The sequence below is a fragment of the Zea mays genome, chromosome 10 (genome assembly GCF_902167145.1).
Source record: "Zea mays cultivar B73 chromosome 10, Zm-B73-REFERENCE-NAM-5.0, whole genome shotgun sequence".
Lineage (NCBI taxonomy): Eukaryota > Viridiplantae > Streptophyta > Magnoliopsida > Poales > Poaceae > Zea > Zea mays.
Genome location: NC_050105.1, coordinates 72,293,874 through 72,311,968, shown reverse-complemented (window position 1 = coordinate 72,311,968; position 18,095 = coordinate 72,293,874). Strand labels below are relative to the sequence as shown.

General features: G+C 43.5%; 1 protein-coding gene across 1 annotated transcript; it reads left to right on the top strand.

Annotated features, from left to right (window-relative positions):
• Positions 1-11,333: 11,333 nt before the first annotated feature.
• Positions 11,334-17,813, top strand: LOC103641203 (Octicosapeptide/Phox/Bem1p (PB1) domain-containing protein / tetratricopeptide repeat (TPR)-containing protein). Its single transcript, NM_001397162.1, has 3 exons — positions 11,334-13,607; positions 14,408-14,587; positions 17,183-17,813. Exons 1-2 carry the CDS (start codon positions 11,540-11,542, stop codon positions 14,563-14,565), a joined length of 2,226 nt encoding a protein of 741 aa, NP_001384091.1. The 5' UTR covers positions 11,334-11,539; the 3' UTR covers positions 14,566-14,587; positions 17,183-17,813.
• Positions 17,814-18,095: the final 282 nt, after the last annotated feature.

The following is an 18,095-nucleotide window of genomic DNA, read 5'->3' as shown; positions in this document are numbered from 1 at the left end:
TCCGATCACGGATGAAGAAAGACCAGCAAAGGAGAAGAAAATTCTCAAAAAAGGAAAAATATCTGCTCCGAAGCGCAAATCACCCGAAGAAGAGGGGACCCCCACACCGCCTTCTACCAGCGACGTGGAGGAAATTTTAAAGGTAATGACTGAACCCATGCCTACGAAGCTAAGTCCATTAGGGCTCCAACTGACGAAGCTTTTTGAAAAGGTGGACGAGCCGGATCAATCGAAGATAAACAAACCCAAACGGCAAAGAATCATTGCGGTAACTGAGGTTATCGACAAGACGCCGCCAAGGGCATCAATCCAAAAAACGGCAGCTGCCGAAGGTACAGCAATCGTCGAAGGCGTAGCTTCGGAGGTCGCGGCTACCGAAGCCGCTACAGCCGAAGATACAAACTTAGAACCCATGATTGAAAATATCAACAAGATTTTGGAAGACATGGCTGCGGAAGAAGCTGGTGCTATTACTGAAAAAACCATGGCTACAGTGCCTGAGAAAGGAAAAGAAATAGCCGAAGACCCTTCGGACGACGAGGCCTACTCTTTCCAGAACTTAGTTGGGCAAAAACTGACGAAGGACGAAATAGAAGAGCTTAAAGACTACGCCAAGTCTTGCGGCTACAAGTCAGGTGCCCTCCTATTTGGGGGTGTAGATGATGAAAAACTAGGCTGTATTCGAGACCAGACTGGGGCTAAGGTAATCGGTACTCTATCGAAGAGTATCGGTTTTCCGAAGCTAGAGACAGACATCAGCCGCTACCGACGACAACATATCGTCGGCAGCTTGTTTTATTCTAACTTCAAGGTAAACAACCTTTTTCTCTGGTTTTTATTGCCGTTAACAATGAAAATATTACTTAACATAAGTTGTTTCTGTTCAGAGCATGCTACTGAGCAAAGCTCTGAAGATGCAACAAGACTTGGAGGACAAAAAGCACGAAGCTATAATTGAAAACTTGGAAAGCAAAATAAAAGAGCAAACTGCCATCATTGAAAAGAAAGACTTCGAGCTCCAATCGACCGAAGGCTTGCTGGCTGAAACTGAGGCTAAAATATTAGAGTTAAATTCGAAGCTTATCAATCAATCAAAACAATTTGATCAGGAGAAGCTAGAACTGAATTCGAAGCTTAAAGCCGAAGTCCAGACCAGCTCAGAATTGAAGAAAGCATTAACAAGCCTTCAAGACAAATGCTTGAACTTTGGCAATAATTGTATTGGACGATTAAAGAAGATATTTTACTCTGTTGGAGCCAGCAGTGGGAAATTTAACCCTTCGGCGGAAAATCTACCCCAGGCCTTCGATCATATTGAAGCTGAAATCGAAGAGCTTGACGAAGTTATAGCCGGGCATGGCGACTTCTGTGCCTGGGTAGCTTCTCGGGGTACGGCTGCTGCATTTCTGAAGGCCGGCTGCGAACATGGAAAAGTTGTCAACAGGCCCAACTTCACCTTATCTCCATCAATCCTGGATGATATGCCTGACCTCGCCCGAAGTATCTCCAATAGATTTATAAAAATGATATGGACAAAAGGCGGGCGGGAGAAGGCTGGAGATGAAGCACGAAGTCATCTTGAACCAGTAAGAAATAATACTTTGTACTTACCTTTTTCTTTGCACTTGATTTTTACTCACGATTCCTTGATTTATGTAGGATGACGAAGGTGAAGATGATGCCTAAGTTATGTCGCCGAAACTGTCGCCGAAGCTGAAGCTTAATGAAGATCAGTAGAAATGTACTATAGGAAAAAACTCAGGATACTTTTGTAACAAGTTTTGTAAATACAATTGAACTGTCCTCAAGGAACTTTGTACATACCTTGTAATATATTCTTACCCTTCGATTGAGTCGCTTTGATGTGGACGAAATCAGTATTTTGAGCCGAAGGCGAAAAAACACCTTCCCTTCTTTTCGTACACAACGAAGCCTAAACTGCCGCTTCCTCTTTTTGCCAAAGCTTTTCTTCACATAGCAAAACATAAAAAACTACTTCTTTCTGCCGAAGCTTTTACATAGCAAAACATAAAAAACTACTTCTTCCTTCTGCCGAAGCTTTTAGATAGCAAAACATAAAAGACTACTTCTTCCTTCTGCCGAAGCTTTTACATAGCAAAACATAAAAGACTACTTCTTCCTTCTGCCGAAGCTTTTACATAGCAAAACATGAAAGACTACTTCTTCTTTCTGCCAAAGCTTTTACTTTTACACAACGATTCACAAAAAACCAATTCTCTTTTTTGCCGAAGCAACCACTTTGGTACATAAATGCTATGAATGAATGCTTATGTATGCAAATGCCATGATGTAATGTAATGTGCAAATGAATGTCCGAAGCGTATGTCCGAAGCCACACTCATCCATCATTTTCTTAGGAGCAAAACACACGTCAGCTCTGCATTCCCTTAGGAACGACTTTGGAGCATCTTTGCCTTTTACTTAGGCAGTATCAGCGTTGACTTTTCGCTGTAAGCTCTGCATCCCCCTAGGGACGACTTTGGAGCTTCTTCGCCTTTTACTTAGACGGTATAAGCTCTGCATTCCCTTGGGAACGACTTTGGAGCTTCTTCGCCTTTTACTTTCGGCGGAATCAGCGTTGACTTTTCGCTGTGAGCTCTGCATCCCCTTAGGGACGTCTTCGGAGCTTTTTTCTCTTTTTCAGTTTCGGCACTCGATGGTGCGCTCTCAGCTTTTACATTTACATTCTTTGGGGGATTTTGCTCTTATAAAACTAAAAAGGGAAATTACATATGATAGCCCCATTAAAAACCTTTCTCCCCCTTTAGAAAGGAAAAGGGTGCCATGAAAAGAAAAGAAAAGATAAAATTACATCGAGTTATACATAAAACCGCCGAAGCTCATCTGCATTCCGAGATCTTGGAATTTCGTTGCCATCCATGTCCTTTAATCTGGACTTTTTGTTGCTTCGACGGTTTTTTAATAATTCGAAGGTTCACCTTGTTGCCACGAGTTCTTAAGCTTCAGCAACTTAAGCCTGTGGAGAAGATAGGTTTTGCTCTTAATCAACCATGAAACTATTATATGAAAACTGAAATATTCTTTATTTCACAGAAAATAGAATTTAAACGGAAAAAACTGTTATCAAGGTAGGATATTTGTCAATAAATGTGCTTCGACTCTGGCACAGTACTGTTGACTGTGCGAGCTTCAGATTGCTCTCTGAGATCCCTTTGGTGCGAAACATATTGGCTCCCTTCTGGCTGTTGAACTTGTTGCAGCGGAGGTGGAGGCGAGGGCCGTTGCCATGAGGCTTGAGGTTGACTTGCCGAAGCTACAGAAACTGCAGGATGGTTGCCCACATATTTCGGGATGTAAGGCTGATGGTATGAAGCAGTATGCATGACCTGCTTCGGCTGTCCCTGTTGCGCTGCAGCTTCTGCTAGCTCCTTTTGTTTTTGGATGGTGACGTGGCACATCCTGGTGGTATGGCCCTTGTTCTCACCACAGAATAAGCAAAATGTCCTTCTTGGTTGATCTTCAACCCTTCCGCCGAAGCCCCTAGCGCCTCTGCCTCTTGGAGCTGGTGGCCGAAAGAAAGTTTGCTGTTGCCCCGAAGCCTGTGAGAAGCACTGCGGCCTGTTCTGCTGACTCCCCTTATCATCATTTTTGAGTGTTGTGGAAGGACCTGACATGCCTCGGATAGAATCTTCCCCCGAAGCCCCTGGTCATCTCAGAGAATCTGAAGGCTTCCTCCCTTCTTTGGCGAAAGTCATTATCAGCACGAATGTACTCGTCCATTTTTTGGAGCAGCTTCTCCAGAGCCTGAGGAGGCTTCCTAGCAAAGTATTGGGTTGCAGGTCCAGGACGAAGCCCCTTGATCATGGCTTCGGTGCCATAGCGATGGTCTATAGCTTTTTTGGGCGGCATGACGAAGGTGTTGTTTGCCGAAGCTCAAGAAATGGAAGTGAGTTCACCGGCGGTGGGCGCCAATGTTGGGGACTTGTTCTCAAATGCTAAGAGTTAAGAACAAGGCAACATAAAAAGTGTTAAGTGTTAAAATCCTTCGTCCTTCGAAGCATTATGTTCCTTCGGGAAATAATGAGTCTCGGACGAAGGTCATGAGAGGCATACCTTCGTAAACATAACAAGTAATGACGAAGGACTCACATAAAGTATGAAATATGATATAAGCATCACCATAGAATCATTTCTATTTTATTAACATGGAAAAACAGAAATGATTCCAAATTACAAATGTACCTTCGGTCCTGAGAGAAAGTGAAAAGTACGAGCGTGATGCCAAAAGCAAATGCCAAATCAGCGTGAACAGTACAGAGGTACTGTTCATCTATTTATAGGCACAGGTCGCAGCCTGTGACAAATTACAATTATGCCCCTTGCGAAAGTTTACAGCATTGACTCAGACCTATATGTATAAAAAGGTCATTCTATCTCTATGTCGGTTTAAAACGCCGAAGCTCCATGAAAAGGGACCTTCGGCCATCTCTTGGAGACGACTTCAGCCGAAGCTACTTCTTCGTGTGAGACCTTCGGCGCACCGAAGCACGACCCCAACAGAATGCTTGGATGAAGTGAATGGAGGTGGTTGGGGTTGTATTTATAGCTCCCAACCACTTCCTAGCCGTTGCTTCATTTCTGCCAACCGCGGACGGTCTGCGCCCCTGGTCCGGACGGTCCGCCCCTACACATCAACGGCTGAAATCCCAACGGTCAGTAGTAACGGCTATATCAACGGATATAATGCATTAAATGTATCGTCGGATGTCAGATAAAGGCAGTCGCGGACGGTCCGGTCGTGCACCCCAGACGATCCGCGAGGACGCTATAATTCATTTTATTGAACCCGTCACCTTCGGGTTTTTTGGTTCTACGCTGACCGGACGGTCCGCGCCTGAGGCCGGACGGTCTGCGCTTGGTCTCGGACGGTGCTCGCTTCTCCATCGGACGGTCCGTAGTGTAGACTCGTGTTTATGCAGTGTTCCTGTCCGAGGGTCACCTTGGTGTCGCGGACGGTCCGCCGCAAGGGGCTAGACGGTCCGCGCTTAGTCTGTTTTTCCAAAAAGCTTCTCCTGTCCAAAATAATCTACGGTATTCCGAACAGTCGACTTAGATTAGTTTTAGATGAACTTATGCACCTGTGAAATGATCAACTGGGCAAACTGGTTAGTCCACAAGGTTTGTGATGGTCGTCAAACACCAAAATCGATTATAGGAAATGTTGATACTATTTCCCTTTCAGAAATAATGCTTCGAAGGACGAAGGCCTTTAACCATTAAAGTTTGTGTTGCCTTGTTCTTAAGCCGAAGCATTTGAGAACAAGAGACCAACACCTTGACTGCGTTATCCCAGCCACTGCTTGTTGTGGTCACAAGGCGAGTGTTTAGCCATCCCCATGCAAGTGTCGTTGACAGCCTGTCTAGGTCAACGAAGGAGAGCTAGAGGGTGTGCCACGACAGTAGATCCACACTACCGAGGACGACACGAGCGAACGCGATGACGACATGGACGTAGAGCAGCCGACACCACGAGCAACACGACGGTGACACCACGAGTAACACGACAACGACATGGAGCGACGGCGTCTGGCCTTGCCTCCTCCACACAGCCTCACCATCGTCGAAGCCAAGACCAGAAAGGAGGTGCTACACACAACAGGAAGCTTATGAGCCAGCGTGGGAGCGAACGGGAGGCGGCGGCACGAGAGGGAACAAACGATAGCGAGTGGTCGTGTGTGCACCACATTTAGCGGATGACAAACACACTCTATATTTACAGGAGGTGATATCAGGTCTTGCGGGAGGCGTAGCAAACGTCTTCATTCGCTATATTTAGGGTACAAAGCATTTTAGTTGTCCTTGTTGGAGACAGCCTAAGGTATGATTGGTTGAGTGATATGAGCCCTTCGCCATGACACCACCTCTCTTCCATGGGTGAAGTCAGTGCATGATTGACCCTCGTGCACTACTTTAATAGTATATGTTTTTTAAGAAATATATGCTAAGTATAAGGCTATTTAGAGTGAAGTATTATTTTATTCTCATGCTAAGGTGTGGGGATATATATCCCTTGGGTCTCCACAGGCCAGGTTCAACCTATGGGCCACCAAAGGACCTTAACATGTTGGGTTGATAGACCTGGTGGGTTGATCTGTCGGCCCCAACCAGAAGATAACGACGTGTAGCTATTCTATAACTGATTTCTATGCATGCAGAAAAGATAAATCAACCGAACCACTCACGTAAATGTTAATTAGAGTTGGTTATGTGCATATATGGGTAGCAATAGTAATATGTTAGACCTCATGTAACCCTGATCTTGTCGCGTATATAAGACAGGTTAGGGACCCCTACAAAATGATTGGATCCTCTAATAAGCTAGCAAGAGCATAGTTTCCTCGCACTTTGTAATCCTGAACTCAAGAGCAATTCCATCACAACAACAAATACGATGTATGGTATTATGCATCTCTACGGCCTAAGCCTATATAGATCTTTGTGTCTCGTCGTGCCTTGAACGAACCTAAAAGGGAAATGGTCTTAAGCATTTTCTCTAACTGATTTTGGTGCTTGATGACCACCACAACCTTATGGACTAAGTAGTTTGCTTAGTCTTTGATTCATAGGTGCATAAGTCCATTCAAGACAGTTCTAAGTCAGAACCAACTCAAAACTAACCAAAGGGCTAAAGCTTAGAAAATATGAACTATACCTAGTTCCACACTTTGGATAAGTTGTATACACCCCTAGGAACCTATTTGATACATCTAAGGAGGTTGGTTAGATTAGATTCATCACTAACGAGCGACTCTTACACGATGATGAATGGTACATCATCACTAACGAGCGAGCTTGCGACCCGCCGACTAGCGGAAGGATGCACTAGTGAATAAAGAAGATGCTTAACAACAAGATTGACGTTGGGGCAACAAGAGCCAAGAGAAGAAGTCCACACCATTGGGCATACCACAAGAGTTAGGAGAAGAATGCAAGGTAATCGAGCAACAAACATTCTCATAGAAGAAGATCTGACTCACTGGAGGACACCCATCATCAAGTACATCAAGAACGAAGGAGAGCCAAATAACAAGGCAGCAGCAGAGCGTCTAGCCAGGCAATCAACAAACTACACCTTGTTCGATAATGACTTATATTGGTGTTGTACGGCTGGTGTCTTCATAAGATGCATTGACACTTCCACGAGCACTTGTTGAAGGAGATCCATGCTGGATAATGTGGAGTTTGTGCAACCTCAAGAACACTAGTAGGGAAAGCATTCAAAGTAGGGTTTAGAGATGGCAATGGGTACCCGCTACCCGAAACCCGATGGGTTTTTGCTCTATTAGGGTATGGGTTTGGGTCGATTTCTCTACCCATGGGTTTGTTAATGGGTTCAAATGGAAACCCAGTGGGTACGTGGGCATGAGTTTGTTCTTCCACTACCCATACCCGCAAACCCATGGGTTTTTAAAACCCGCCTTAAAATCAATATTCATTATAAATATGTCTCATAATATTGTTAATTGAATATGTTCTAATTAAAATAAACTTCATGTAACAATTTTTAGGCTAAAATTAGTTATCACTTGTTCCTTTTATGCTAGCTTATTAATGTATTGATTGTCATTTATATGATGAATTATTTTTTATGTTGATGTTAGTGGGTATGGGAAACCCGTTGGGTACCCGAAACCCGCATGGGTATGGGTTTGGGCAAAATTTTATACCCGTCATGGGTATGGGTTTTTTAGCGGGTGTATTTTTTCTTCGCGGGTACGGGTTCGGGCAAGTAATACCCAGCGGGTTTTTACCCATTGCCATCTCTAGTAGGGTTTTACTGGCCAATGGCCAAGCAAGATGCAACCGGCTTAGTCAAGAGGTGTGAAGCATGTCAGTTCCTAGTCAAGCAACAACACCTTCTAGCACAACAATTGTAAACTATCCCAGTATTCTGGCCCTTTGTGTGCTGGGGGCTAGATATGACTGGGCCATTTAAGAGAGCTCAAGAAGGATGCACACATGTACTAGCAGTCGTTGACAAGTTCACCAAGTGGATAGAGTACAAGCCAATTATGTTATTGACAGTGGCCAAGGCGGTGGAGTTCATTCAAAAATATATACAGGTTTGGGGTACCTAACAACATCCTCGCACATTTGGGGTCTAACTTTACAGGGGTAGAATTCTTTGATTTCTACGAGGAGAATAGTTTACTGGTCAAGTACGCTTCAGTAGCCCACCCAAGAGCTAACAGTCAAGTGGAATGAGCTAATGGTATGGTCGTGAATGCATTGAGGAAAAAGTCTTCGATAAGAATGAAAAACATGATGGGAAATGGATCAGAGAGCTTCCATACATTATTTGGAGCCTCATAACCCAACCAAGTTAAGCACTACAAGGCAATACAACATTCTTCACGGTATATGGATCGAAAGCAGTGTTACCTGCAGATTTAACATTCAGGGCACCAAGGTTGATGTTCAAGAACATAACAAAAAGCAGAACATCTCGGCTAGAAGAGACCGAAACACTTGAAGAAGAGTGACTCAACATAGTAAGCAAGTCCGCACGATACCAACAAACTCTGTGGTGTTACCATGATAGTGAGGTGTGTTTTAGATCTTTTTCAGTCGAAGACCTAGTGCTTCGTAAAGTGCTATCAGGGGAAGGACGTCACAAACTATCCCCTCCTTGGGAAGGGCCATATACAGTCGTAGAAGTCACACATCCAGAATTCTATAAGCTATCTCAAATGGATGGAACTCCAGTTGGGAATTCATGGAATATCGAGCACCTTCGTAAGTTCTACCCTTAGTTCTAGAAATGTCATGATCTCAAAATGACAAGCTAGTGTTTGTATTCTGTAAAAAACATGTTCAATGAATAAAGAGTGCATGGTTTCTGCCTAATTACTATTTACGTATCACATATTACATTGTGTGCAACCCTCTTATAGTCAGCATCAGTGCAATTACTATATATATATATATATATCACATTAGCAGTTTTTCTCTGTTACCTTCTGCGATTCACCTCCACGGGGCAATCAGTATAAGAACCAACTTGTGCTGGTGTTACATGCTCATGCATACAGAAAAGGGTGATTTATAAACCCTATAAACGGAGCAATAAGTATAAGTCATAGTCCGACTTAACTGGTGTTACATGCTCACGCATACAGATAAAGGGTGATTTTTAAACCCTATAAATGGAGCAATCAAGATAAGGCATAGTCCCACTTAACTGGTGTTACATGCTCACACATACAAAAAAGGGTGACCTCTAAACCATATAAACGGAGCAATCAATGTACATTGGTGCTACATGCTCACGCATACAAAAGTAAGGCACACAAATTCTATGCCTAACACCCTACTTAGGTCGACATTGAACCGGGTCATCCATTGACAGACTTCGGAAATTATCTTTACAGAAACAACAAGCATACAACAGTTTGCGAAATGTATCAAACAGCTTATATTACAACACAATAAGAGTTTCTTAGTCCAACAACAGCAAGGTACACGACTAAACATTACTACCCTTCATAGCAGAAGAAGGCTTTGGCTTATCTTGCAAGGGGGCCTCTTCATCTTTCACTGTATCAGACCATGGCTCCTGTGATCTTCCGGCAACAACCTCTTTGAAACCATCACAATCAAAGTCCTCGTGTCAGAGGCTTGTACCAAACGATGCCTAGCAGCTTCCACGATACGCCTCGGGCCATGTGGCAGCACCGCACCCCCGCCTGGGCGGAGAGTAGTAACTGGGAGCGTATGCAGACGTGGTAGCCCCGGACCTCTCCAAATTGGGAGTCTGGAAACACCTAGGGAAGTTCGGGTCCTTTTGTGACGGCTTGGGCACGCGGCGACACCAGACCTCCCTCGGCCGGAGGTATGGATGTCACACATGGGGGGGTCCGGGACCGTTCCGTGGGGTCCAATTCCGGGATGTAGCTAAACGAGCAGTCCCACCACCGGGACCTGGGGTGACCAGTCCAGAGGCTTGCAGTCCTACTGGACAGGCCTAGGCCCCAAGCCGGGGTAGACCACTCGTCCTCCCATGGCCACTGATAGCCATATGGATTCTGTCTGACCCGTTATGAGTGGGTACCCCATATTTAAGGTATCGATAGTGGTGTACCATGATATTTTTTTCCTACTGATAGGAAAGATCTAACAGGTCCTTGAAACTCTTTTTTGTTTTGTTAAATAGTTTCATTACCTTAGAAAAAAATCTTTAGCTTACTACTAAAAGCAACATGAAGAGTCTAATCTAATCAAAAGAAATCATTTGAAATATCTAATGTAAACTTAGGGAGTAACATTGTAGTCGTCATTGTCAAAGCATTTGTAAGGTATTGAGATGATGATAATATGTGTGTTATCCATTTCCTTGTAATTATTGTTTGCTAGTAACATTTTTGTATTAGTGTACCATACGCGTAATAATATGGTCACGGCGTCTTTATTGACGTCGTACATGCCCCGCTCGTGGGTCACGGCCCTGCGGGCCCGTCTCCTCCGGCTGGGCTGGAACGGCACTGGCGCACCGCGCACGGCAGCCCAAGTCGGCTGTCACCCGTAGCCTCGATTCCACCAAGAAAAAACAAAAAGCGTCTCGTATCGTATCGCCTCTCCGTTCCGTGACTTTGGGTCTCGCGCCATTTGTCCACCCGCCCCTACCCTATCCAACTTCCCTTCCTTTCCCTTTACTACTTCCTCTGCTTTGGTTGCTTGGCTGCTGCCGTTTGCTTCGCCGCCTCGTGTCCTGTCTTCGGCTGCTCCTTCCGTGCCGTCGAAGCATCTTCCGCTCCCACCTATAGATGTCCAAACGGGCTGCCCGGCCCGGTCCGGCCCGGGTCCGGTGAAGCCTGGCCCGTTTTGGGCCCGGCCCGCTAGGCACGATTAAAAACCGGTCCGGGCCGGCTAAGCACGCGGGCTCAATTCCTTGTCCGAGCCCGGCCCGCAACGGGCCTAAACGGGCCGGGCCGGCCCGTTTAGCACGAAAAAGCGGGCCGAAAAGCGGGCTATGCGGGCCGAAAAGCACGTTTTAGTGTAAAAAAAGCGGGCTTAACGGGCTTAGAGCTAAACGAGCCGTGCCGGGCTAGCCCACCGTGCCTAATTTCCTGTCCGAGCCCGGCCCGCTTATTCGTGCCGGGCCGGCCCGGGCCCGCATATAACCGGGCCATGCCGGGCTCGGACTGGGCCCAAAAAACGGGCTTCGTGCCGGGCTCGCGGGCTTCGTGCTGGGACATCTATACTCCCACCTCTGTTTCTTAGATTCGGCCCGCGGGCGAGCACAGACAAAACCCCGCACTTTTAGCGTTCTCTCGCGCATTTCGTTTCTTGGTGGGGTGGGTGGGAGTGGGACTGGAAGAGGAAGAGCGCGTGCAGCTTCTGGTTCCTGTTTCCCGTTTCCGTTCCCTCCCGCTTAAAATCTTCAAAACTGCCGAGATTGAAGGTTTCCTCTTTGTCCCCAAGAAGCGAGAGGGGAAAGGCGTTTCATTTGGGGGAAGGACGAAGGAGGGCGGCCGCCGGCCAGCGCCAGGCCCCAACCATGGGGAAGCCCCCGGGGGCCAGGAATCCGGCGGAGGCGGAGGCCGATGGCGACGACGCGGTGTTCCTCGAGCTGTCGCGGGAGCTCAAGGAGGAGGGCACGCGGCTGTTCAACAGGCGGGACTTCGAGGGCGCGGCGTTCAAGTACGACAAGGCGGTCCAGCTGCTCCCCGCCGGGCGGCGCGTCGAGGCGGCGCACCTCCGGGCCAGCATCGCGCACTGCTACATGCGCATGAGCCCCGCGGAGTTCCACCACGCCATCCACGAGTGCAACCTCGCGCTGGAGGCGGTGCCCAGGTACAGCAGGGCGTTGCTCCGCCGGGCCGCCTGCTTCGAGGCGCTGGGCAGGCCCGACCTGGCGTGGGGGGACATCCGGACGGTGCTGCGTTGGGAGCCCGGCAACCGCGCCGCGCGCCAGATCTCGGACAGGGTGCGTACGGCATTGGAGGATAAGGGTATCTCGGTTGCCTTGGATGTGCTGCCAGAGGATGAGAATGAGATTGCTAGCGCCAAAGGAGAGGAGAGGAAGAAATCTCGTAATAAGCGTTTTGATTCGGTTGCGGGGGGGCGGGAGGGTGAAAATGGTATTGCGCTACTAGAATCTGCTTCCACGGAGAAGCAGGCTGGCCCGAGACAAACAAATGGAACAGGGAATCATCAGGATCATACTGAAGATAGTGAATCCAATGGTCTCGAGAAGCTAGAACAAAGTACTGAGACGGGAGAGAAGGACATGGGCAAAAAGCGAGGTGCACACGCTGCTGGAAAGAAACCGAGGTGTGGTGAGAGCAAGCAGCAAAAGCATTCTGCAGTGAATCATTGTCAGGACAACATTGGTGCCAAGGAGGAAGTCATGAAGGATGTGAAGCTGGTCTTTGGAGAGGACATCAGGTGTGCTCAGATGCCAGCTAACTGCTCTCTGCCACAATTGAGAGAAATAGTTCAGAACAAATTCCCGTCACTGAAAGCGTTTCTGATCAAGTATAAAGACAAAGAAGAAGACTTGGTGACGATAACCTTGTCTGAGGAGCTAAGCTGGGCAAGCAATCTGGCAGTTTCGCAAGTGCCAATCCGATTCTATGTTGTAGAGGTTAATCATGTTCAAGAGCTTGGTGTGGATGGGGTCAGGAGACGTCCTTCCTTTGCCACGTTAGAGAGAAATCGTGATATCATGTTGGATAATGGGACCATTGGGCATGATGTTGAGCATAAGCATTACGCTGATGACTGGATGGTACAGTTTGCACAGATATTTAAGAATCATGTTGGTTTTAGTTCTGATGCATATCTGGATCTCCATGACCTTGGCCTGAGACTGCACTATGAGGCTATGGAAGACACAATACAAAGAGAAGAGGCACAGGAAATATTTGAGGTTGCAGAGTCCAAATTTAAGGAGATGGCAGCACTGGCATTGTTTAACTGCGGCAATGTCCACATGTCTCGTGCAAGAAGAAGGCCATGCTTGGCTGAAGATCCTTTACAGGAATTTATACTTGAGAAAGTCAATGTTTCATATGATTGGGCATGCACAGAATATGCCAAAGCTGGTGCAATGTTTGAAGAAGCTGTCAAAACTAAATCTGACTTTTTTGAAGGACTTATTGCTCTTGGCCAACAGAAATTCGAGCAGGCCAAACTCTCTTGGTATTACGCTCTTGCATGCAAGATAAATATGGAAACTGAAGTTTTGGAGTTGTTCAACCACGCAGAGGATAATATGGAGAAGGGAATGGATATGTGGGAAAGAATGGAGACATTGCGCTTGAAGGGACTGTCTAAACCAAGTAAAGAGAAGGTTGTACTTGAGAAGATGGTCTTAGAAGGTTTTGTGAAGGATATATCAGCAGATGAAGCATTTGAACAGGCTTCAAGCATACGATCACATATAAATATCTTGTGGGGAACCATCCTCTATGAACGTTCAGTAGTTGAATTCAATCTGGGACTTCCCAGCTGGGAGGAGTCACTGACTGTTGCCATGGAAAAATTTAAGATCGGAGGTGCCTCTCAAGCTGACATCAATGTGATTGTAAAGAACCATTGTGCTAATGAAACCACCCAAGAAGGTAAGAAGGTTTCGTTGTGACATATAATGTGCAATTACTTATTTTTCTGCTTTTGTTCTGAGGGATTCTAACAAAAATATAACACTTCATTAAAAAATGATCATGAATTTATTTTTAGGAACTTCTACAATAATGCCAAAAGAGAAACAATACTTACGCCATGAATTTGAGATCCTTGGAATTGAATTCCATTCTAATAATAGTAATTTAGGTAAAGATCAATTAACCTAATATGGTTTTATGCGAAATATATTTATATACTATGATTAGCAATATACGGGAGATATTTATGTGCTTATTTTTATTATAGAGGAGTGAGCCGAAGAATGTCTTATAAGTTGCAGAGTAGAAACATATTCCGTTGCCCATGAATTTGAGAGACTTATATCTGAGCTTTGGAAAGTGATGGAATGTCAAATTCAAACCAATAGGCTACTTTATTAAGTAAATTTCAATTCCTCAAAAATGAATAGATCCAAACGGCCTGCTAGTGTAAACACGATTAGGATATAATTGCAAACCCCATACACTGAATAGGATGGATGAAATTTGACATAATTTTAAGTATTTTGTGATATCAACTAAGTTCCAAATCTGCATGTCCAAAGAAGGTAGGCATGCCCACAAGAGTTTGCAGCTAAACAAAACTGTTCTTTTACCTGTATTCACTTATGCTGCATTGTAGTTGTGTCTATATATTTTAGATAATTTGTGACAATACCCTTACGGATGTATTGATTACTACTGATTACTGAATTTGTGTTTTGAGAATAAAATGCTAAGATATATTCCTTATGCAGGACTCAGTTTCAAGGTTGAGGAGATAGTTCAGGCATGGAGTGAAATGCATGATGCTAAAAATTGGAGAAGTGGACCCCTGTATTTCCGGCTTCAACCAGTATTCCGACGTAGAGCTCCAAAGTTGCATCATATACTAGAGCATATGCACTATGCATAACTCCTAACTACTATTGTATCAGGTAATTTTCTACATAGGTATTAGTTTCAAGAATGAATTCCATAGAGAAAATGAGTCACAAACATATTTTTCAACGAAAGACCTGAGAATTAACTCTGTCAAACATATTAAGAACATAACTATAAGTTCGGTTTTCAGATCAGAACATAAAAAGTTATGTCCAAATATCCTATAGAATGGTTCGAACTTGTCTTGGTAATTGTTCCACTTCCATAAAAAATGAAATCCATATATATTTTCTTAGTTTGGTGGAAATTCATGGAACTTCTTGTCATTTGCATAGTACACGATTTTGTGATATGTAATTTTAATTCATAGTAATAAACATAAATGTTCTTACTAATACAAATCACTTTTATATCTTAATAAACTTTTGGTGTTTTAGTGTTAGGGCTTTAACACTTTGGCTGTAATCAAGTACTACAAAGATAGGATGTGGGGACTGTAAGGGACAACAAATACACATTTTTCTATAATTTTGGTTAATGGTGATAAGAAATTCTTATCATACATTAACCTTGTGCTATCTGCTATGGTACACGGGGACAACTACAAATAGAAATGGAGTGGGAGTTTTGATCGATAAAATTCTCAAGAATAGGGTGGTGGATATGAGAAGGTGATAAAATTCTCAAGTTTGTCAGGGGTTATTTGGTCTTGAACGTAATTAGCATGTATGTGGTATGCCCCCAAAGCAGGTCACAATGAGAGTGCTAAAAGTCTTTTCTAGGAAGACTTAAATGGCATGGTTAGAGCTATATCTATTAGTGATAAGCTTTTCATAGGAGATCTCAATTTACATGTAGGTACAACAAGTGCAGGTTTAGAGGCGGTTTATGAAGGTTTTGTGTATGGTAGTAGGAAACATGAGGGAGAGGAAGTCTTGGACTTTGCAATAGCTTTTGGCATATTGATAGCCAACACTTTCTCTTTAGAAAGAGAATCCCATTTAGTGACCTATTGTAGTAGCCAACACTCTAGTTAGATTGACTTTGTCCTTACAAGAAGAGAGGATAAATAAGCATGTTTGGATTGCAAGGTGATACCCGAGGAGTGCGTTGTCTCTCAACATAAGCTTGTGGTGGCGGTCTTTCGTTTCCAGGTGCGTGTCCGTAGGGATAAACTAGCCAACATTGCGAGAACAAAGTGGTGGATACTAAAAGGGGATACTATAGAAGTCTTCAAGAAAAGGACCATCAAAGATGGCACTTGGAAGGAAGAAGTTGACACAAACAATATGTGGGAGAAGATAGCAACTTGCATTCGGAAGGTGGTATTAGAGTTAGAGTTGTGTGGAGCAACCAAAGGGAGTGGAGACCAAGCTAAAGATACTTTGTGGTGGAACGAGAAAGTACAAAGAGCAATTAAGGAGAACAAAGAATGCTACGAACATTTATACCATGACAAGAATGTGGACAACATAGAAAAGTACAAGGTAGCAAAGAAGACAACAAAGTGAGTTGTAATTGTGGCAAAGGGTAGGACATACGAGAATCTCTACCAACGTTTGAGTACGAAGGAATGAGATAAAGACATAAATAGGATGGTTGGTCCGTGGGAGGAAGACAAGAGACTTTAACCAAGTTAAGTGCATTAAGACTGTCTCCGGCAGCTATCGTATCTCATCCCCTATTTCAAATTTCACTATGTAAACAGTGTAATCTACAGTGCAAATTCCCTATTTTACACGACCTGTTGCGGACAGCATAAGGATGAAACATAGCATCTCTTGGTGAAGGAGGATCAGATCAAACATAGATGCAATAATATCTTGACAAATTATTCAATGGGCAGAACGAGAACACCACCTTTCGGTTAGATGACTGTTTTCATGACACAATAGACACTTTATGTGTAGGATCCAAGAATCTAAAGTTAGAGATGTTAGAGTGGACGCACTGACCAAATCAATCCAAAAGCTTATACACGCTTAACACTAATGACCAGCCACAAAGAACCGGCACTTCTCGGGCACCCAAGTTTTCTAAATTCTCTCCCAAGGGCTGAAGGCAACTGTACCTTGAAGTAAATTCATGTAAGCAGATTTGGGAATCCTCCACATCAGGTTGGAGAACCACTTCTGACAAGATATCCCACAGATCCAAAAAACCAAAGACTAGTGAGCATAATTACAGTTACCATCAAGCGAAGGGTATTTTAGAACAAGAAAGTCTTCAAAAATAGATTTTGATAATTGAGTTACTTGCATTATATTGTCAGGTGCTGCAAAACTAACAACCATAAAGTATTTTGAATATATAATTAGTTGACACAACTTTTGTACACTGAACATGCATATAACTTGACTAATTACTGACCAACATTCGTAAAGTTTGTCTTAGAACAAAATAATGCCTTTACGTTGATGAGCAAAAGAAGTATTAGGTAAGTGTTTTGAATGAAGATGGATTGAATTTTTTTTCAAAAAAAATCATTACTCCATTTAGAGAAGGTTACAAATTTTGTATTATAGTTTTACATGTCCCGCATATTATTTATTTTAAATATCTGGATGGTTGTACTTCCACGTACTAAATACAGTACAATTTGTTTCAGTTTCTAAAACTATTCTTGATGATATTTTTCCTTTTTGCAGATTTGTTCATCTTAGAAGCTTTGTTGCACTTACTCATGGAAAAAAGGAATAAACGGAAAAGAAAAGCGATAATCTATGCATTATCAAGTTATAGATTTGCTCAATCTAAGAAGAAAAAAAAAAGATTCGCTGACTCTTGTGGTTGGCTGACCATGTAGATTGCATTTTGCTGTAAAGTTTACTGGGTTCCTAATCATCTATGTAGTAGGTGGCGTTATATATCCTCTCTCAAGGGATATTTTGCATAGTGCTACACTTCCTTCTGTTTTACTTGTGGAAGTGCTAAAATAGGGTTTGTACTCTTAGGTCGCTATAGGAATGGTAGGCTCATGTATTTTACTTGGAGGGTTTATTAGTAGGTCTCATCTAAAGTATGTTACACTTTAGCGACACGTGGATACTTGATGTGTTCAAAACAGTTGTTGTAACTTGTAGCACAGATGCTAGAGCATAGTGCTTTTTAAAATTGTTCTTAACATACTGTATGTTTTTATTGTCAAGCTTAGTGCCAGATAAATAGCCCTGTGTTTGTTACTGAATTTGTTGTGGATTCGTGAGAGTTCACTGTTGTGAGGTAGCTAAAGGGAAGTGTGTATTAATTAAATATGGTAAGATTTAGGGCCTATTTGTTTCAGCTTATAAATTATATAATCTGAATTATAATCTAAATTATATAATTCATATTATAATCTAGACATATTATAATCTACATGTAGCTATTTGGTAGTCTAGATTATGTAAATGTAGATTATTCATAAAGACAATATTACCCTTGTTTGTTTATTTGAGATGAGAAAAGAAGGATGACATATATTGTAATTTCTATTCCCATAACTATGGGTAGTGGATCTTTTGCCAAAATAATCTCAAATAAGCTACTCTTGAGAATATTATGAGATTATCATAATCTAAA

Coding starts and splice junctions, on each gene's coding strand:
- LOC103641203 (NM_001397162.1), top strand. CDS start 11,540: ATGGGGAAGCCCCCGGGGGCCAGGAATCCGGCGGAGGCGGAGGCCGAT. Junction 13,608..14,407: donor TAATGAAACCACCCAAGAAG/GTAAGAAGGTTT, acceptor TTCCTTATGCAG/GACTCAGTTTCAAGGTTGAG.